A 22,430-nucleotide genomic window follows, 5' to 3' on the forward strand; every position below is an offset into this window, starting at 1 on the left:
GGATAAAATGCAACCGAAAAGCCTGTAATAGCTCATGGGCCATAGGAAAGCAGCAAGGAAGAGGCAGTAAAAAGCCCCAATTAAAACAACAGCCATAAGACATAATGATTCGTTCCTGGCCTGTAAAGCTCATGTACATGTTTTCCTGTGAGGAGAAGATGGAGGGTGAAAGTGTCCTAAAGTAGTTAAGTGATTGATTTCTGTGGGTTGGTAAATAGTGCATCAGATAAGATGCACTGAGTTTGATCATAATGTAACAAGTAACATAAAACTTGCGCGTGGACAGACACCACAGCCAAACTTCACACACAAGTGCACAAAGCAAAAACCACCAACATTCCGTCTGTGTGTCAGCATTCCTCATGCAGACCATAAGGAGGTCCTCCTAACCCTCTTCACCAATACTACGTGACGGACAAACACAACCAATATAAACAGTTTTTGTACTAAAATGATTTCTGACATCATCATCAATTTATATAGCGCCAGCAGATTCCGTAGCGCTTTACAATTGGGAACAAACAGTAATAAAACAACACTGGGTAATACATACAGAGAGAGAGGTAAGAGAACACTGCTCACAAGCTTACAATCTATGAACATGTACAACAAAAGTATTTTTAGTGTAGGTCTTCTTTAGCCACAGAACACATTTAAGACGGTACGGCTCACGTTTCTCCTACACCAATAGTACGGCAATATAATCTATCAATATAACGGACGCCTTCTCTACGTCTGTAGAAAGTCACGTGTGCCTATACCAGGATATGGCTTAGGTGTACTACTAAACAGCAAACATGCTGGCTTTGTGATATGTGGCAGGCTCATCTCTTTTAATACAATATAATAGATGGATAACTGCAGACAATGGCAACAGATCTGTTTCATTTTGATGCTATGGGTGAGTGGACACACGGCATATGCTCCAAACAGCCAATCATCATGTGCTGGGTGATTTATACGTCTTAATTCATAAGGAGTCAGAAGCAAAACTCATGCTGCTCTCACTTGTGCAACAAAACGGACACTAGCAACCCCATGTGAACTTCCTGTAGTGGTGCTACAATGACAGAATGAAAACATTTTATCCATCTAGCAATACATTCTGATGCACTATAGCAATATTCTACGTATGAGCAATATATAAATCAAATATGCTTCTTAACTACACACATAGATCTAGACACGGACAGTGAAATTCATTACTGACGTTACCTTACTACAGTGTGTGTACAGACAATGAACTCTGGCCTGGAATTCCACTGATGATAGGTAATATAGTAGCGAGTCTGCAACCATATCCACTGCTGGCCCTTGGTTAGGAACCTATAGTAACAGGACTTGCCTTTTCCATACTGCATTACTAAAACGAAAAGAAACATTGCAATAAAAGGTCAGTGTTCTGACAGCTTAACGCTGCTTCACAATCAGCTTGATATAGAGTAGTCTTTACTCACAAAATTCACAATTGTATTTATATATTTGGTTTAGACATTTATTGGACTTTTGTAAACTATAACTCCAGCTAAAAGCTTTTTCTTTATTTTTTTAAAGAATCTATTTTTCAATTTTTAATACATTCAATAAAAAAAGAAAACAAACCTCAACGCTCTTACCTCTCAGGGCATTGAAGTAATTATTGTGTACATAAAAGCATTGTCAGAATTCTAACTCCAACACCCTCCACTAAACCTACAGGGACAAGTGAGTTATACATAGACCCCACACTCAGAATTAATAATGTCTTTCCAGAAGGACAATGAAGGTGATTTACTAGATTTCCAATTAACTATGTCCCATCTAGCATAGAACAGAAGCAAACTATTAAATAACTTCAGATGACCAAGGCGACATTTAGTCCCAACAAACATAATCATGGAGCAAACTCAGGAATGATACTTGGGAAATTGAGAATTTCTGTCAAACCTGTCTTTTTTTGTTGAGAATAACAAAAACATATGCAAGTAGAATCACACCTTAATCAGACACCTAAACAAAGGAACTGATGGAAGTCATAATCTACATAGACGTAAAAGCTGTATATGAGGGTCTGAATGCATCAGAGCATTCTCTGATAGTTACAGCATTCTATCCCTTCTGCTCCAGGGGAGGATTCTGTCCTCCCTGAGCTCGCACACATGAAATAATCAAACTACTCAGATAGGGCAGGACACTCACTTGTCACATGGGCGTGTAAGGCAGTTTTTGGAGATACACCTAAATATATACTCATCCCCTGGCACTCCTAAGCATCTTCTCTTCTGCTGAGGAAGAGAAGATGGAGGTGCTAGGAGAGCTTCTAATCACATATTGCTGATCAAAAAAACAAATTTAAACAGTTAATTGTTGAAATCCCAGCACCAATGGGAGAGTGCTGTCCCAAATGGCGGGGGTCTCTGGCATGGGGCCGATACAGCTTTGTTAGTTGGTGGTGGGCGCAGGATGGAGATTTGTCAGATAAATCAGTTTTAGGTGAAGTATATTTTAACACAAAAAAATAAAAAATGGTCTTACTTATTACATGAGGCAGCTGTGTAAGATTTGAATAAGTATAATTGAAATTATTCAGTATAGAATCTACTACTGCTGTAAGAAACCACCTACAATGTTCATGGCATTTTGCCAGATTCTCCAGGTCGTCCACATGATAATAATCATAGCCGGAAGTCCCCAGCACTTCAAAAGGTAAATATCCTATAATTGGAGGAGCCCTAAACAGAGAGTAAAAATAAGATATCAGCACAAGTTATTTAGTGTATCATATCTAGGAGTGTTTTTCCTTATATGTTACAACTGAAGACGTAATAAACAATCAAAATGAATATTGAATAAAGTCACCAGTGTTCTCCCCAGCACCCATTCCCCAGGTGCTGCACCCGGCTGGTTTTACTTCCCACCGGCTCTTGGAGCCCATCAGAGTCCTATTATATTAGGAGAAACACTGTTTTATTCTATTATAACAGGCACTAAGTGAGCACTACAGCCAGCAGTGTGTGTTACACCACTGACCACCAGTCTGACCAGTCCAGGCAGGTGTGGGCAATAACCTCCAACATTTCTCATTATTATTGCAAAGTATTACACTGCCCCCACCAGGTTACTTCTTAATGCCACCTGGCTGGCAAATTTTTCTGGGGTGAACACTGGTCACACTTGTAGATGGAGCCTGTGAAGACACATTTAAAATGAGTATTTCCTGACCAGTTTGTACTTCCCACAATCTGTGTTGTGCTTATCAGAACCTTAATAGCTATTTTTTGCAACAATACAACAATTAAATGTGCACACAGAGAACCTTATTTATGATGTGCTGTGACCCGCTGTAGGAACCAATCAGCTTTTAGCAGTCTTTTGTAATCAGATATATAAAAAATTATATTGCATAAGGTGTTACTGATTACAGCATGAGTACTATATGCACCATTTCATTGAATAAGCCCCCAAGTGTAGATTACATTTACCATTCACAATGAATGGTTTGGCCATACACCCCCATCACAAGGATAATAATGCATAATAAAGACTTACATACACAGACGCCTAAACAGAACAAAATAAGAAAGGCCAATTTAACAGGGAACAAAATTGGCAGCGTACACCCAGTTCTTGCAAATGGCACCAAATATAGAGATCATGAGATGAATAGCCAGGACCACCACTACATAAACATAGTCACACTGATGGCAGTAACAAGCTTATTAATATATAAAACAACCTGTGGTCTAAGAAGAGGAACTTCCATTCCAAGCTGTGTCTTGATGTAAACTCCTCATTAGGTTCCTCTACAGTGCACATTTCCTGGTGGGAAAATTAAACTTCGTAACTGTATTCATATTAAAAAAACAAAAAAAAAAAAACAAGAGACACGTGGGTACAGCAAGTATTGGGCAATAGGATGGTAGCAGGAAAACTTTGCACAAATAAAGCTACTGAATTACAATTAATCAACAAGATACTATTGCTAAAACAAAGTAGTTACTGCTGTATGAGACATTTGCAAATGTAACATATATACATTTTAAAGAACTTAAAACTTAGTGTTGAGTGGAGATCACCAAGCTATGGTATGCAGAGTTCTACCTAAGAGAGCAGCGTTGCCACAATTTCATTACCCTCCCCACCAGGGAAAGTCCAGCCCTGCTCTGCTCTCAGCAACCAAGATCATCTTCGTTCAAACTTACAGCAGTGGTGTTAATGGACCTTCTCATAAACTTCCCATTCTGCTGGGCCATCAACACCACATCTGCTGGCTTAAAACGTGCACAGCAGCAGAGAGAAAAGAAGTCATGATACTATCTGAAGCCAACAATTCATGGAAAGTTTTGGAGGGTTCAGTATTCCAAACTGGAGATTCAAATAGTAAACGAGCCATACCTTAATGAACTGAGGCGTAGCTAATCTTACAGTAGCTACAAAGCAGACTCTCTCTTCATATGTTGGCCGGAGAGACCTCTGTAACGCACCATCAAAGCCATTGTGTGTAGAACTGGACACTGAAATATAAGAATAAAGAATTATAGGAGAACATGGTTCTATCACAGAAGCCTGGGCAGGTTTCCATTTGAATATTTGGTGATCGCTCTGCAGACTCTACCATACATTTATTGACTAGGGTTTGACAACATGGATGGAGTGAAAATACATACACCAGGAGAGGAAACTATATTCAATATAAGAACACAGCGCCAACAAAAGCAACACACAACTTGTGAGTGACTGGCACACCAACACATATACGGTGTATAGACAGTGCTGACCACAATCCATCCACTGTATAACTTACCATTATTTAAGGACTTGAAATTTCCAATGCATTTTACAAATTCATATGTAGCAGATTCTTTCGTGTCTACAATACCCCGCAACATGTGGCAACAGAATTCAAGTTCATTTTTTGCTGAAACAAACATTTAAAATACATAATTATCACACCATAAACTCATATAATATTTTATGATCTTTCTAATCCGTGACAGGTGTACAGAACATGTGTAAAGTCACTAGAGAACAGATGGAGAGGTTCCCTAATAACACTACATGTGTTTTATACCAGCAAGTGAAAGACAATGTACATTACACAACGTGTGACGGTTTTATGGGATATAGAAATTGGGGAAAATGTCCAATGGAGAATGGACAGGTTTGGTAACAATTACATTTTTAAAGGGTCATTAAACCCCCCCAAAAAAACAAGTTACCTTATATAACTAGAGCTACTGACAACATCCACAAATATTTATGTAAAGGTTCCCAACCTGGTCAGAACTGGAAGTGCAAGATCCGGTTCTTTTATCAGTCAGTTAAGAACAAAAAGTGTAACCATAGCACCCCCAGCGGTGCAGGAAATCTTCCATATATACAAAAATATTTTTCCCAATGATTAAAATAAAAACGGACTCTATAATACTATTAAGATCTTATAATATCCCGATACCTTTACATATAGATTAACGAATGTTGCTGACTACAATACAATATAATGTGCATTTTAGGGTTAATGGTCCTTTAACCAATTGATGGCTAAAGGGTTTCTGCCTCTTCATAACCAGGACAAAGGTCAACAATAACGTTTCAGTTTCATAGAGTACCTAAGTGGAATAAACATTCTGTAAAGCTGCTAGCAATAATATATTTGTATATTAAGGGCATTACATAAGGGATCTTTATGTATTTTTGTAAGAGTGGGTGACCCTCAAGCAGAATGCACAAGTGTCGTAACAAAAATCATAATTTACTGTATTGTCATGGGTGCACTAGTGGGGGAGAGTTGTTACCTTTATTCATTTTACTTTTAAAACCTTAAATAAAACTGCAAGTTGCCAAGAGCTCGATCTCCACACTAATTAAGGAAACTGCCTATAAAGTGTACTATAGGTGGTACTATACTCCTGATAAGTTGTCTCGAATGTTTCCTACGGCCACTCCGAGCTGCTGGCGGGAATGTGGCCAGAGAGGTACGATGCTACATATATGGTGGACCTGCCCTCGCATAGTTCCTTTCTGGAACATGGTTCTTACACTCATAAACTCTGTATCAGAACAACAGATAAGTAAGGATCCCTGGTCATTCCTTCTCTCTCGCCCTATACCTGACGAGAGCGCGCCCTCTAACAAGCTAATCTCCCATATTATGGCAGCCGCTAAATCCCTAATAGCAAAGCACTGGAAAGACCCTAGAGCTCCCACTATGCAGGAGTTACGGTCATACATAAGACATGTCGCAAGCATGGAGAGTATAACGTGCTACCTCCATGACAAATCATATAACTTCGATAAGGTGTGGGCCCCGTGGTACTTTATAGAAAGCCGTAGCTGCTTATCCAATGCGGCTTCTCCTCCTGCAGATGGAACATAGCTTTTGGGCCGCCTCTGGATCCCCCCAGGCTGGATATAGTGCGCGGCTGGTGAGTAATGCCTGTATGTTTCTGGTTTTTTGGGCAGTCATTGTAACTATGTGTCTAAGCCTTTCCTAGCAATGTTCCAATTTTGCGTGCCTATTTACTCATTAGCAATATTGTTGATAATATTTGTGCCTTTCTACCCCCCCTCCCTCTCCTCCCTTCCCTTCTCACCCTACCCTCCGATATAAAAGTATAAAACTTAGAGGATGCACCTTGAATATTAAGTTCTTTCTTGTCAAAATTGTTGTCTGTACGGTTCCTGTTGTCTCCTCTTTAAATAAAAAGTTTTAAAAAAAAACAAAAAACTGCAAGTTGCTATTAGATCCAGGTTACACTGGACCCGATAATATTATTGGAGGGCAAGGTCCTCATCCATGCGGTAATTCCCAGAGATGTATTTGTGCTTCGTGCTTTCACATTCACTTTATATGTTGGTGATTGGAAGGACAGGAAGCAAATTAATTTGCTCCCAGTACCTCCCAGACCATGCATGCGTGTGTGTGCGCATATAGTGTGTGTATATATATATAATATATAAATATATATATATATATATATATATATATATATATATATATATATATATATATATATACACATATACACATATATATATATATACACATATATACACACACACACACACAGTTTAGTATACAATAAATGGAAGAGAATACATTTGAAGTATATTAAACATTATTAGTTTAATACACATAAAATAGCCATTAAACTCAGAATATACATAGAACTATGTATGTTAAAGTCTCCATTACTTATGATATTTGGCACTAAATGAACATTGCACATATTTTAAAAGTAGAGTTGTACATGTTGAAAGAAACAATGACTGAGATACTGTGTTTCATAACTTATTGCTCCATAATAAGAATTATTGTATCATTTTAATTTGGCCACTGGGGGCAGTGTTGAATTGAAATCTGTAGCATCCACTTATCTATATATTATAATCTTAGCTGTGCACAACTAGAACATTGCATTTACAAGACAACCACTTACTTTTCAGATAATCCGAACCCAAAGAGCCACTTTCCAACATGCGCGTAGACAAAATTTTATATATCTCTGAATGTTCCCCCTCGGGGACAAAATTAAATATACTCTGATCAACAAGATCAGACTGCAAGAGAAAATATAGAAAGAGTTAACACACACACACACATTATATATTTATACACAAATAGATATATACACATCTTTGCAATGAAATCCTGGACTTGCCTCCAATATTCTTCATGTGCCTTGCTTGTTTTCTGAGGTGGGACTTTAATCCCTAAAAGGTTACTAAAGGAACGCTTAGTTTGAGAAGAACAAAGAATACCCCCTGATGTACTAGGACTCTAGAATAGTTCATATAAATGCGAGACTCAGGCACAAAAGAAATCTATAAAGTAAAGTGAAAAAGAAAGAAATGTTTCTAAGGGGCACTCAGGATCTATAGAACAATAAACTTATTATATATAAAACATACATTTTATTAGTATATTTAAAATAATCCAAATAAGTCTCTATTGTATCTAGATACAATCTTGAGGGGATTACTTATAATCTAGAAAATATAGAGACAATTAGTCCTATAACCCTACATATATATGACAATGGCATTAAACCAGTACTATTTAAATTTGGACAGGATCACCGAGACATTGCAGTAGAACTGCGATTTTTAATTCACTGTATATGTTGTTTGGTTTTAATATTTCGCTAAGCTTTTTCATATGTTGAGCAGGAGTACTCATTTGGATTATTTTAAACATACTAATAAAATTTATGTTTTATATATAGTAAGTTTATTGATCTATAGATCCTGAGTGCCCCTTAGAAACATCTTTCTTTTTCTCTTTACATATTCCTTTAAGTGTTGGGGAGCACCACTCAGTAGTCCCTCTAAATGTATGTACTCTGAGATGTGGACTGCATATCAGTGCATCCACACAGGGATCATAGTGATATTTTTCCTAGTGCGGATATGACCTCTTTTTTCTGCGTTTCCATGAAAGAAATCTAATCTGCGACGTTAGAATCTAAACATGGTATATAATGTACAAAACTGTCCTTTCCAGACAAAGAAAAGCCAGGAGAACCATAGCAACTTTCTTATGGAAATTACAGCTACATGTTATATAATGTCGCCATATAGTTTGAACCTGCACTAGCCCCAGAATGCCCTCTATAACAATACTCTCTCTATTTTGCGCAATGTAATTTAAAGTTCCATGAAAAGTTTTAACAATAACATTGGAATGAATTTAATGTACTTATTTAACTGAGATCAAGGATTTGTTACCAAAAGTTTTTTCAGTGTATTTATAAATGGATAGATTTAATTTCCCACCTCTTTCTTGAATAAGCAATTATATAAATAGGCAGAAATGTAAAAAATATAATTAAATTAATGGTCAGCTTTTACTTACAGGTAAGTGTTCAAGTAAAGGTGTAACACTCTCTGACACATAGATTATGTTTCCATCTGTCATAACTGCCAGGAAAAATCCATCCAAGGCCTGAAATCAGAGACATGACTATTGTAGATCACTTTTCCAACTTCATTTGACGCTTGAACTCAATAGAGAAGCGTGTGGCTCTATTACCACTTCAATTATTTGATCAAACAGAAATACTTAAACATTGATATTGTCTCCATTTGAGTTTGACCTCGTCATATTTATTAATTCTACTTTTCAGTCAATTATTTGTTCATGTGAGCTGCTATGACACCTATAGAGGGCACTGCATAGAGATTATCTTTGATGCTTTCCCTCCGTGACACAGTAGATTTATTACAATCGACAGGGATCTGCAGTGATCACATTATACCTATAGAGGGCTCTACTCAATACAATCATTTATGGCAATATGACAGGTTAAATAAAATGCTACACTTTTTGTTTATGAGTGTAGGAGAAGCTGAAGAATTCATTGACATATGGTTATCCTGTGGAATTGAATGCTTCGATTGTAGCTGAACAAATAAATAACTGAACAGTAGAATAAATATGATAAGCCATTGCGGTTATTCTGCAATTTTTAATCACTTCATTTCTTCACTTATAGATACAATCCCATCACTAAAGCACTATACTTTTTAATTCAACTTCACCAGTTTTTGCCTATATTTTAAGGTCATTCATAAAGTATTGAGTGTTAAACAGCTTAGCATCCCAGGGTCCCCCCAATACACACAATTCCCTTTTCTTTCCCACCCTTTTATACCCGACTGTATCATATGTGCAGACAATGATAAAGCAGCCATGCATAACGTCTGTACATGGAACCATCAACAAGATAAATCGAGCCTCTGAACTGAACATGATGGTTGGTGTCAGAAACACTGTTAGATGGCCATGTCAGAACACCACACAAATAGCATCCAGTCCAATAGCAGTCCTGAGGTCAGATACATAGAGCCAGCGAAAGGGGATGAAGTAGGAGGACACAAAGTGTAGAGCAAGATGGGCTACAGTTAGTGGGCAAAGGAAAACAAACTCTGGACAGAGAAGTAGAAAAACTATGTCTGATCTAATGAATCCTGGTTTCTGCAGAATAAGAAGTCCAGGATACAGTGGCAACCATAGGAGTACATACAGGCGGTCACTGGCCTTCTCCTCAGCTGAAGGAGGCATGATACAAAGCCCTCTTGTTTGCACAGGGAGGATTTTAATACATTTAGGGAGTAATTCAATTCCCCGCGTTGTTCGCATTATTACCGTTGCGGTATTTTCAACAAAGATTTCTGCTCACGGCTCAGGGAGCCACGAGCAAAATTCAGCGTTGAAATTACCGTTCTAATGATATTAAAGCGCAGCAACTATTGTGCTCTTTAGAACAACACGGGGACATGAATTCCCCCCTTAAAATATAGTTTGAAAACAGTTACTTTGTTTGCTAGCCAGGTTGAGTCTATGCAACCTGGTTTTTAAAGAGGAATTCACAGTCTAGTTACTTGCAGGATCATTAAAGGGGTTATGCACCTTGTACTACCATAACTAATTAGGCACTAGGCACTGCTCCCCTCATATACCAGCCCACCCCTATCTTGCATCCTTAAATATCTTGACCACTGTCCTTATGGAACAAAGTGGACGTCATCTACACACAGTGGAAGCGGACGTTTTGTTGGGATTGAGAATACAGTGGTGCTTCATGCCTCAGTGGTGTCACTAACTCCTAGTGATTCAATACACCGAATATCGGTCCAGCTCATAATGGTCCCTCCATCTATACATACATTAACTATATAGTACACTTAATGCCATCTAAAGGTCTAAGATTATCTAATGATAGGTATATTATTCTGTTCCTGTTTTGCACAGCTTAACATTGCTGAATACAATCATACATTTAGTTATGTTTTATGATTTCTATTTCAGTCATATATAAAAGTATTTGTTATCAGAGATGTCAATAGCGCGTGCTGCTCTCATATCTTACACTACGCTATAAATGGATGTGTTACTACAGCATTACAAAGGCATTGTCAGGAGCACTTGTGTAAGCAGGTAAAGCTACAAGTCACAGGTTGGCACTTACCTCCAGCATGAGCTGTGTAAACTCCTCGTTACTGAGGAACGCAGGCTTCCAGTCTTGTTGAATTTCGCTAGCGTCAGACTGCGCGCTAATTTCTGCAAGCAAGATATTGGGAATAAATCTGAAATCCTGAAGATATTTTGGCTCTTGTATAGGTTAAAGGGTTTGTCAAAGATTGATTACCATTTTATACATTTAGTTTATATAAATGAAAGCCACAATTAGGTGTATTTTGTGATCCACTAGTTTAACGTTAATGACATTTTCAAGACAGTTATCACACATATAGGAGAAGCCAGACGACTGGCTGCATAGGGACAAACAGACCAGCAGAAATCAAGGTTTTGTTTTGGGTTTTTTTGCAAAAACAAAAAAGGTAAAATCACATATGTATCCGCTATTTACCAAGCGGCTCCGCTTAGTTATCATATAGAGGGATCTGTGTATGGGTGACTTACAGAGCAGCAGAATATGGAAACTGCAGACCCCACAGTGCTTGGTAACAGTCATGCCCCTACTTCCCCAGACCAGTAAGATGTAACCTCAATGCAAAATGACATTTAAAAATATCTCATCTGCTGACGCCATGCCAGAGAAAGCGGTTTTTTATGTCATAATGGAGATGACAGTCGCCAGGTGCGAGGAACAACAGGGCCAGGAACGGTTTTGTTCAGTTCTTGGCCGCAACATCTATACAAGATGCGATATCATAGTGTATAACAGGGAATCCCAGTGATGTCACCACGTGAAATCATTAGAGGTTTCCTCCAGGGCGGCAGGCCTGTGTCATTGCTTGGACAGCTATCCCATGCAAGGCAAAAGTAATAAATCCATGCGGAGATGGATCCAATAGTAACTGCAACACTAGTTACTAACAGATTAATTTTGCATTAGATCTATAAGTAATAAAAGAAGGGAAGACCTATGGGAGACTAGTTACTCCTATAAAAAAAATAAAAAAACAGTGAAAAAGAAAATAAATAAAACATCTCACTGTTTCTGTCCCTATAACTCCACCACCACCTTCATTAAAAGAACACATTCTGCATCTCTGTACTGTGGAGAACTAGACAAATCCATTTCTGAATTATTTCCTTGCACTAAATATGTAGAAGAAACTATTGGAAAAAAAGGTTTGATTTTTGCCTGGAATTATGGTTTTCATTATTTAATGGTTAGAAAATAAAAAGCATCTATTTCAATATATTTCCAAAACCCCTATATGTCTCCAAGAAACAATATACAATTGGTCATAAAGGTATAAACCACCTCTGGTCTCAAAGAGGTTAAGCACCTTAAACATCCATCTGTTATGTGAATGTGAGTGAACTAAAGGAGTTATATTTTTACTATACATATTTCCAATAAGCAATAAATAAAATAAAAGGGTATACAGCAGGGGGTCTTCCCATTACTTTGGTGCTTAATGTTTAACACGAGCATCCAGTATGACCGGTAAAGCCAATAAGGGGTTTTCGGTGCGAGATACATTACACACATTAACAATGATAGGAGTGGAGGATGATTATTCACACACCTTTGTGTTTCCGCAGGAAATCGATGCTCTTTTGCAACACTGTGGATTTATCCATCTTCCGGGCATTCCCTGGCAGCATAGAGCCAAGCTCCTTAATGAGCACGTTAAACTGGTCTCTACGCTTCTTCTCAGACTTGTTCCGAGACACCCTACAAGATGAATGCAATCACGTTATAGCGCTCATACAGTCCAGAACTCCACATATCCTACAGATGTATTTAATAACACATTTTACAAATGAAACCTAAGAATAAGGGAACAAGGTACAATATGCAGCAGTGTTGAAGCACAATCTTCTTAAACATTGCCACACAGGTCCAGCATGTGGAGGCTAAGATCAGTGTGCGAGTGGTCAGTGATACAGGCATTATATTGTGCCCTATAGTATGTTTGCCCAGCTCCATTTCCAGAGACTGGTCACACAACTCTTTGTATAGTCATCTATTTGGGTGCTAATCATTTGATTGCATATTAATGAATGGGATCATAAATCTCATGAAAGGAATTCATGTATTAAGGTCAGGGAAAATCCTGATCTAGAGAGTCAGAAATATAACTAGATAAATCATAGAACATATGTGATGGCTGAACTATTATTCCCTGAGCCACCTACAAAGTGATTCCCAATGGCAGTTGTTTTCCAGCCCAAAACAACTCACAACTGTAATTGCAGATAAAGGTGCCTCTAACAAGTATTGCAGTTTTGCATATCTAATTAATTGTTATCGTATAATCTAAGATTTAGAGTTGAATTTTTGACAATACAAAGAATTTTGTATTGAATAGTGTTAAGGATCCCCCAAATCTATTTAGATGCCATGATGTAAGATAATAAAATGTGAACTATACCAAAGTGGATAAAAACTTTTATAGCCACTGTATGTCAACTCCTAAAGATATATACATATTAATAGAATTCTTCAGTCATTACAAGGACAAACACTTAACAAAATACAACATATACCAATATTAAATTGATATTATGATTCACAAAGTTCCTTATCTTTATAAAAGTGCTCAAACAAAAGCTTTAATGTGGTTCTAATTTTATTAATCTTATTATACATTACTTCACATACAAGACATATGGACAAATATAGAAAACAGTAATTTATACAGTATAAGGCACAGGCAAGCTAGGAAGTGTGGATGAAGCCACATTAATGGATATAGCATAAAGTGATTTACAAGCTTAGAACATACAGACATGGTAGAAAAAGTGAAGATAAAACCAGACAAATGCTATAATGAGGGTGCTTCATAGATGTGAAATCACTGTATAACAATGAGAAACTTGCGTGAGACCAGGCTAAAATCCCAGCACTGATATCTTATGTTCCACGCTCCAAAATTATATTGTAAGTTCAAGTTGAGAGTAAAACTGAAACATTAGGTGTAAAATACCGTGCACATCATATTTTACATAACAAATACTTATATACTGCATAAGCACATCTAATACCCTGACCTGGTAAGTGGAAGCACAGCATCTGGCAAGCATATATGGATACATTATCCCAAAAAAACAGAACAAATAAAACTAAAAGTCGTCCCATGTATAATGAGCATTGTTTTAAAGGATGTTATGGAAATGAAGTGTCAGATTTTACTCAGCCAGCAATGATATCGTCTAGAGCCGTCCAAATTGCTGCCGCCTAGCCTCTCCCTGAAAGCTTTTAACTCCACAATCACAAACATTTAAAAAAAAAATATCTATAAATAAAATGAAAAAAAAAAAAAACAAAAAAAAAAACAGCAGTCCACATCGGGCATGATCCACTGGAACATCCTCCTCAAAGACCCTGTTCTACACTGTGTACTGCCACCAAAACCCAAGGTCATTTTCAGAAAGGCACCTAGCCTCAACAGGGCTTTGGTACGTAACCACATCCCCCCGCCGCAATTAAGACAAACATGCATGGTTTCATCTAAACCTAGTGGATTCTACCACTGTGGCACATGTGTAGGCTGCAAAAACTTGAACGTCAGAACTACCAAACCCATAATCATCTTCCATTCTCAAACCACCAACAAAAAATACCACATAGACCAATTCCTATCCTGCAACAGCACCAACATTATCTATTTATTAGAATGCACGTGTAAATTACAATATATTGGACGCACAATTAGAACATTGAAAGTAAGAATCTCTGAACACATCCGCAATATCAAAAAAGGATACTCACTTCACAGCGTATCCGACCACTTTCTCAAAACACACCAGTGCAATCCTGAAGGCCTGAAATTTATGGCCATCAAGCAAATTCAAAAGAACTGGAGAGGGGGAGATTACACCAGACAAATTAACAGAGAAGAGACAAGATGGATCTATGATCTGAAAACACTCACTCCCCATGGCCTAAATATAGATTTTGACATGAAGTCCATACTGGACCCATGACTACACCCAGCTGTATAGCTCGCTAACCTCCGTAGCCTGCCAACCACCGTACACCCCATATACCAGCTTACCCAAAATCCCCCCATAGGTCACTTCCATCCAGTCCACTAGCAATACACCCCAAATCCCCATAACTTCAAATACAGGATAGACTTTCATTTCTAACTCTCATATTCAAGCTCCAACACCACCAGCACATAATACCTTAGTTACTTTCAAATATACGTTTATGATTATTTTATTTGCATCCATTGGCTCTTTATTGTTGTTCTTCATGTCCCATTATTATTGTTGTCCTTCATGTCCCAGAAGGACAATTTTGCACCAGTTCTGAGTTGGCGTAGGTTAGACTAGGTCGGGACTCATTGGGCCCGATTCATTTAGGAAAGGAAAGTAACTTTTCACCTTGGCAAAATCATGTTGCATTGGAGGGGGAGGCAAAGCTAAAATGTGATGGCAGATTTATAGTTGGGGTAGGGTATGTCCTAGATCAACTTTGAATTTCAGCGTACAAATAAGCCATCAAGTATTTGTGTGCTACATGAAAAATCAGACAGTATTTTATGTAACTTATGTGCAAAATAGAAAACTAATTTGCACCCCTTGCATTGTAACATGGTTTTGCCCAGGAGAAAACTTACTAATTTTTTTGCCTTACTTTCCTTAGTGAATCAGGACCATTAAGCACATTCCCATAGCAATATGGAAGCAAAGTGCCTTTCCATGCGCATCTTTCCCAATGTAAAACAAAAACTTCCAACCACACAAATATGCTACACACACTATAAAGGCAGTCCCTCGGTCCTCTTGCAACTAATTTAAACCACAAATGATATGATGTTTATGCTGTTACATGGAGCGCAGTAAGGTTTCTCCAGCTAGGTGCACTTCTAGGTTGTAACATGACTCCTGAGAACAGATGTGCACTTCTGACCATCTAGGAGATATAGTGCAGAACCAAGGGGGGTTGTTCTATGCATGTAGTGAGCTTGGTAAAAGAGGTCCATTGTTAGGACAGGTGCACTGAAGTAGAAAGTTTAAATTGCATGGCAAAAAAAATAAAGATAAAACAAAATTCAAATGCAATTCCTAGCTGTCACGTAGACTAAATATTGTCCGGTATGAGGATGAAAGATTTCAGAGCAACATTAGAAAGCAAAAAAAGCACTGGCGGAGAGGAAGATTTGTTTTTAGAGCTTAAATTGTTTGGTGTAGTTAGATATTACAGCAAAAATTCTTAGAAGCCAGTGTTTGCTTAGTGGTGAATGTTTCGGCCGCTGTTATGTAAAATGTTGCAATTCAATCAGTTATATAACACCAGGTCAATGAACAGGCACTTGCAACAGAAATGTGTTGGCATTAGTGCCACCAGGGACATATTTAAAGGTCACCCTAATTGTGACCGTTTCACTACTGAAGTACTGATTAAGAGGAAGATTCAATGTCCTACATTGTTATTTATTACAGTGCAGACCGCACATTACCGTTAGTACAGTAATTTTAATGTGGATTTCTGCTTGTGGCTCATATTGCGGCAAGCAAAAACTAGCGTTGAAATTACTGTACTAACGGTAATGATGCGCATCTATTACCGTTGTAATGATGCGCATGTATTACCGTTGTAACGGTAATAGATGCGCATCCTGCGTTGTTCTGAACAACGACGTGGGGAATTGAATCTACCCTAAGTGTTATAACACCTGGCTGAACCCAGATGACATACAGAGCAACTAAAGCCACTTTTGGTCATTAACGACACAAATCCAATGTGTTAATGTCATTATTAGGAGATGAAGATGTGATAATATTCATGTTAGCGGACTTAACACTCGTTCTATAAAGATATTACAAAATATCTTCGCAATACATGCCATGCATGGAAATGTTGATGCTAGCTTACCTGTCATACATAAAACATGTGTATTACTAACTAAATAACATTTCTGAACTAACTGGCATTTATAGTTAACTACATATGTTCCTCTTGCTCTTTGTTCTATCCTTTCAAAGAAAATAATACTGCTTTGGGAGCCTTTGCTTTGCATCGCTCTGAGGTAGTGGAGAGCTAGGATTTGTGATTGTGGAATCCTATTGTAAATAGTGGCAGTGATGTAACAGAAACAATTAGTGAAATGCTATGCAATTTGATACTTTTGCCCTCGATCAGGTGTACTTTGTATAATGACTATGCTGTGTGCTTAATACAGATTGTGATGAAGGATGAGGATATACAGGGCTGAACCTTTTTTTTTTTTTACTAAGATATAGTGGACAACTTAATTTATTTAGGTTTTGTTATCCTATAATACTTAGATTGCTTGTGGAGAAAAAAAAAATTCTGACAGTTGAATCGCTATTTAAAAATAATTTGTGAAATTTGAAGACTGAATACATGGAAACAATGTAACGTAACATACCTTTTTGCTTTATCTTTGTCATCTTCTTCAACAAGCCCATCAAAAATACTCCCGTCATCTCTATGAAAACACAAATGTTGTTACAGACTAAATAAATGATAATGGGGCTGCTACACAACTTTGCAGTAAAGACAGAAGCCTCACACTTCATGTATATAGAACTACTGGCTCCACTCTTCATCTCATTCCAATACATAAGACGTGAATATAAATAGGATATTCCTGGGGTATAGGTGACGGCAACAACTACATCCCCCATCCACAGTCATACCTTAGATACAGACTACTACAGGTGAAGTTTAGCTGGAAAGTCAGCTGCTGTTGCCAGCTCTGGAAATTCAACATTTTTGGTACAGTAGTATTATTTTCCAAATATTAACCTGCTCCCTAAGAGCTCATTCAACATGGGCAGTACAAAATAAAGCTTCCTAAAAGCAAAGACAAAACGTTGTCATTGCTTTGAACAGATCATTGTCAACACTCCTTGCAGCATGATTTGCTCCGTACTTAATGAGCGGAAACGCTCTTGAACACTGCAACAAAGGGAGGCTTACAATTGTCATTAAAGCCTATATATGCATGGCCATTCTGTTTCGGACAGTCAGCGTTAAATTTCATTAAACAGGTTCTAAGAATCTGGTTTGAACGCCTAATTTTAACACGAGCCCCAAGTCACAAAACATACCAAAACCACAGGTGAGAAACTAAAGATGGGCTTAGAGGCACACTTACCTGTCTGTAATGGAGCTCATCTTATGGCTGCTTATGGAAAAAAGCAGAAAATGCCACACTTTAGCCTTGTAGGAGACATTTGTATGCTAGTCTGTGAAAAGGTTGTAAAAGAAACATTCAAAGATTAGGACTGACATGTCTAAAATGTCTCTCAAACTACTTTAATTAACGGTACTGGACAAACTGGGCTGCGTGGCCAAGTAGGTAGTGTCTACAAAATAAATACAGAATTAACTGTTCCTAACTTTGACATAAAATAAAATAGGATTCCTAATAATTAACCTGATCTTGGAGTAAAACAAAAACAAAAGTAGCGTTTTGCTCCCAGACTCCTTTGCAGCAGGACATTCGACAGGTTTACTTTCTGTTGGTGTAATCATGACCAGGGTAGCTGCCAAGTTAAGCAAACAACATTCAGGAGCAAATAAAGTTCACTAGTGCAGAGAAAAACAAAAACACGAGACGGCTCTTAACAAAGGAAACTGTAGTATCAGAAATTCCAATGCTCTGGTTACCAAAATCCATGCAGTTCTACTCGAGAGAAGAACACAAATATTTAAAAAAAAGGTATATTTTTATGTGAACGTACCTAATGGGTGGATACATATAATTAAATAAAGGGCCAATAAGGTACAAATGTTCACTGCAAGTGTCATACTTATTAATGCCAAACACTTTCTGATAGGGTTACCCTTTTCATATTATATATCCTGAAGACCAGATAAAGTCTACTTTCCCTTTATGGGATAAACTAAGTGCTAATAAATTACAGGTCCTATAGAATTATGCGCTGAATAACATGGTATCGATGATGTAACGCTTGGACAATTCTCCTTCGTTTCAATTAAATGGCTTGACGATTTAGGGGCAGAATCAATTCCAAAAAAATCCGCGCAAGGTGCCTCTGGAACGGCCACGAGACACCTCACGCAGATTTATTTATTTTTTTCAAAGAAATAACGCTTACTTTTTCTCACACCCCATCTGTAATAAGAGTCAATTCATTAGTATAATGTAATAGCAGGCCAACTGGTACGTAGAATATTGGACTCCTATTGATATAATGCCCCTTGATGGCAAGTGTGAAAAATGAGCGGACTGTTCAAGTACTTGTATATCAAAAATAAGCCATATCCTCGGGACAGATCGCCAATTAGAACGGGTAAATTGCTGGGGTACCCTGATCAGTTCTGCTTATGAAAGATCTCATACACTTGAATAGCTGCTAATTGAATGCAGTCAGAGTGACCCTCTACCAATCTGTTGAGAAACTAGAATAGGTGAATTTCTGCCTCCCAGTCCTGTATAATACTCGGGCACCTTAACCGGCAGATAGTGAGCTTAAGATCACATAACAGACATACGTCACAGTAACATAGCCAAAATCCACAATCAAGCTGAGGGACCGAAACGTGCGTCAGCTGCATTACTAACAGCGGTTACTGTGATATAAGTCTGTTATGTGCTAACCGCTGCTGTCAGAAATGATTTTACTCATCTTTTGTTCTTTTTTTTCACCTTCTAAATTTTAAATATTTTGTATAGTACTGGAGTTGTAACAAGTGTACATTATAATACATTTTAATAAAAATTGATATTTTAAATTGTTTTCAATGATGCCATGTGTGCACCAACAATAGCATTATTTTTTTTCGGTCCTACACGTGTATACTTAGATCATTTATATATAACAGTAGTATGGGCATTATACTATACGGAAGAAAAGGATAGCGTCTGTTCGGCTGTGAACCCATTTGTTCCTCTCGTGTGACCTAAATGTTCGTATTCATGTGCACTGAAATATATGGGTATATGTCACTATGTATAGATGATTATCATATTCATTGACAACTCCAGATTATCACAACAGTAGCAGCCCTTATAGGATGGATCTGTTACAGTCTGATGATTCACACTATAGATAAAGGGCACTTATGCCACTACCCTGATATAAAAGGTGTACATTGCATTTTTTTTTTCCCCATTACAAAACTATGCATATGAGCTGAGCCGAGCCGAGCCATACCATTACATATTACCGCGCTGTGTGTGGTCAATGTGAATGATCTCCTCTACAGGGTGGATGGTTGGTAGGAGAGTTAAGTCTCCAAAACCACCACTGACCGCAGCATCTCTATATTCAAGTCTGAAAGAATGTGGAGAAGACGGAAATAATCACATATCTCTAAACCTTAAGGAAACACCTTATACTCATCATAAAATATAGTCTTGAAGAGCCATACATGGGTTATATTAAATAACTCAATATCATCTTCAGGTCACAGGATGAGATCCTAGTGTTCTGCGAGCCATGGGAAAGGCTTTCTTAAAAAATAGATAGCAAGGCAGCCTTAAAGTCCATGATTAACTTCACCATTAGCAGCAGTGGCACCAGTAGGAAGGCCCTAACCTTGTGTAGTTATTTTACATATCCGGCACCAGTATATACACTGCAGCACATTACATAGTGAAGTGGTGGTTAATACACTAAAACAAATGGTAGTCAATGAGGAGAGTGAGTTTCACACATAAACCAGCACACGCTGGGCTCATGCCAAAAAATAAAACAGGCACTGGGCTTAACCAAAAGGGGGTCATAACTCATCCGTGGCACAGCATTGTGATATATACCTGGCACAGAACAAGGGCATGGTGCCATCTATAAACATAAATAGTACAGTTACTTTTCAGCAGCAGTGCCCCAATCAGTAAGCCTGTCAACGTGAACAACGTAAAAACAAAACGTGCCGATTTCACGGTCACAAAATCGTTCATCTCTGCAGGGAACACTTTAGAAATATATGTTTATTTTTTGTTTCATTTTTATATGTACAAAGTAGTTTATACTTTAGGACACTGGTACATGAACTATTAATGCTTACACCTAATCACACAAAACCCCTTAGCCCAGACTGTCAGGATGCACTAAAAAGAATTACAACACAATTTAGTCAAACAGTATGGACCGCTGTAACTGGACAGCTGAGTAGCAGGAAAAATAAAACCCCTGTAAAAGCCAAGTATAATGCAATCTATCTAGTTCACCAAGAGAGGACTGATCCCAACAGTTGGGTGGAGACCTACACAGCATTTTTGAACCACACTGATATAAGATCTATATCTTGTAAGTTCAAACCCAAATGGGACGGAACTCTATCACATGATGTTGTTGTTGTAAGGCTAAATACACACTGGTTTAACAGGGTCTTTCGATATCACTCCAGTCAGCAAATACAGGTTACACTATGATGTGATTTTCTGGTTTATTTCTATATATGAACATCTGTGGAGGAGATCATCAGGATTCCATAGGAACTTCGGTTGCATAGACTTCCTGGACTCTCGGACTTGTTATGAATCATTTTACATATTGTTGCATTGGGACTTATTTATTTGTTATTTCTTTTGTTTATTATATCAAGTTGTAAGCTTCAGTCCTAGTTTCCATATTATTTCTTATATACGAGTTTTATCACATTTTGGTGGATTGTGTGTTGGATAATAGTGGGCTGCTTCAACTGGTCCGCACAGGTATACCAAATGTTTGTTTGTTCGTTTACATGTGTCATCAACACCCTTTTGTGCTTGCAGACATATAAAGTCTTCACGCCTTTGAATATATATATATATATATATATATATATATATATATATATATATATATACATACCTCTGTAATCCTTTTAGGTGGAAACTCCAACTCTCTCATGTAGGGATTATATCAACTCATATAAAAAGAGAGGGAATAGGATCCATTGAGTGTATAACCATTTATCGATGGATATAAACTTGATTAAAAACACTTGCATAAACAAAATCAAATAAAAGCATCACATAGCAAGTATTTTAGGTGTAAAATCATAGGAATTTATTTGATAGTTTAGGCAGAATATCTGAGCCAATATGCAAAAAGATATTTAATGCATGATTAAAGTTACACATGTGAATATGATTGCCCAGTAAAAATAGAAGGTGAGGTTGGTACCACCCTCAACCTTGAGAAAGGTTATATTAGGATCGAAACACGTTCGTTTGCAAAATGCAAAAAAGTGCACTATTATGCTATTCAGTAAACAGTGATTATATACAGGGTAGTTCAAGTAGCTTCAAAATTTTAAAGGATAACTAATGATAATCATTTCAGGGAGGTCATACAAGTAACACCTAGGGGCCACGCTTGCAGCATAGAGCTTCCGAAGGGAGGGGGGGGGGGTGATCTGCTCCACCCAAGGGGCGTGTCTAGCTCTACCTATGGGCATATCTAGTGCTGCCATTGTGTGTGTCCAGCACTACTAGGTAGAACCTATAGTACTGCGCTTAGCATGCCACCATAGGTTGTATTGTGCAGCAGGGCTAAAGGAAATATCTTTAATTTACTGTAAAAGGTTTGCTTG

The 22,430-nt window shown here is 37.7% G+C and overlaps 1 protein-coding gene across 8 annotated transcripts in view; it reads right to left on the reverse strand.

Annotated features, from left to right (window-relative positions):
* CLOCK (clock circadian regulator) overlaps positions 1-22,430 on the reverse strand; it is a 62,314-nt gene that overhangs the window by 23,548 nt on the left and 16,336 nt on the right. For 4 of the 8 annotated variants that reach the window (XM_075195871.1, XM_075195861.1, XM_075195802.1 and 1 more), the window contains exons 2-13: positions 20,076-20,182; positions 18,037-18,127; positions 17,305-17,364; positions 12,484-12,632; positions 10,950-11,041; positions 8,834-8,923; positions 7,419-7,539; positions 4,784-4,897; positions 4,375-4,493; positions 3,716-3,798; positions 2,605-2,711; positions 1,216-1,363 (exon numbers count right to left, since the gene is read on the reverse strand). In XM_075195871.1, the coding sequence (XP_075051972.1) occupies positions 1,216-1,363; positions 2,605-2,711; positions 3,716-3,798; positions 4,375-4,493; positions 4,784-4,897; positions 7,419-7,539; positions 8,834-8,923; positions 10,950-11,041; positions 12,484-12,632; positions 17,305-17,364; positions 18,037-18,056 (1,103 nt within the window). In that variant the 5' untranslated portion in view covers positions 18,057-18,127; positions 20,076-20,182. Of the gene's footprint in view, positions 1-1,215; positions 1,364-2,604; positions 2,712-3,715; positions 3,799-4,374; positions 4,494-4,783; positions 4,898-7,418; positions 7,540-8,833; positions 8,924-10,949; positions 11,042-12,483; positions 12,633-17,304; positions 17,365-18,036; positions 18,128-18,318; positions 18,992-20,075; positions 20,183-22,430 lie in introns of those variants that run through there. The other 4 variants (XM_075195850.1, XM_075195841.1, XM_075195821.1 and 1 more) reach the window with 3 other exon arrangements.

Source organism: Mixophyes fleayi, chromosome 1 (genome assembly GCF_038048845.1).
Source record: "Mixophyes fleayi isolate aMixFle1 chromosome 1, aMixFle1.hap1, whole genome shotgun sequence".
Lineage (NCBI taxonomy): Eukaryota > Metazoa > Chordata > Amphibia > Anura > Limnodynastidae > Mixophyes > Mixophyes fleayi.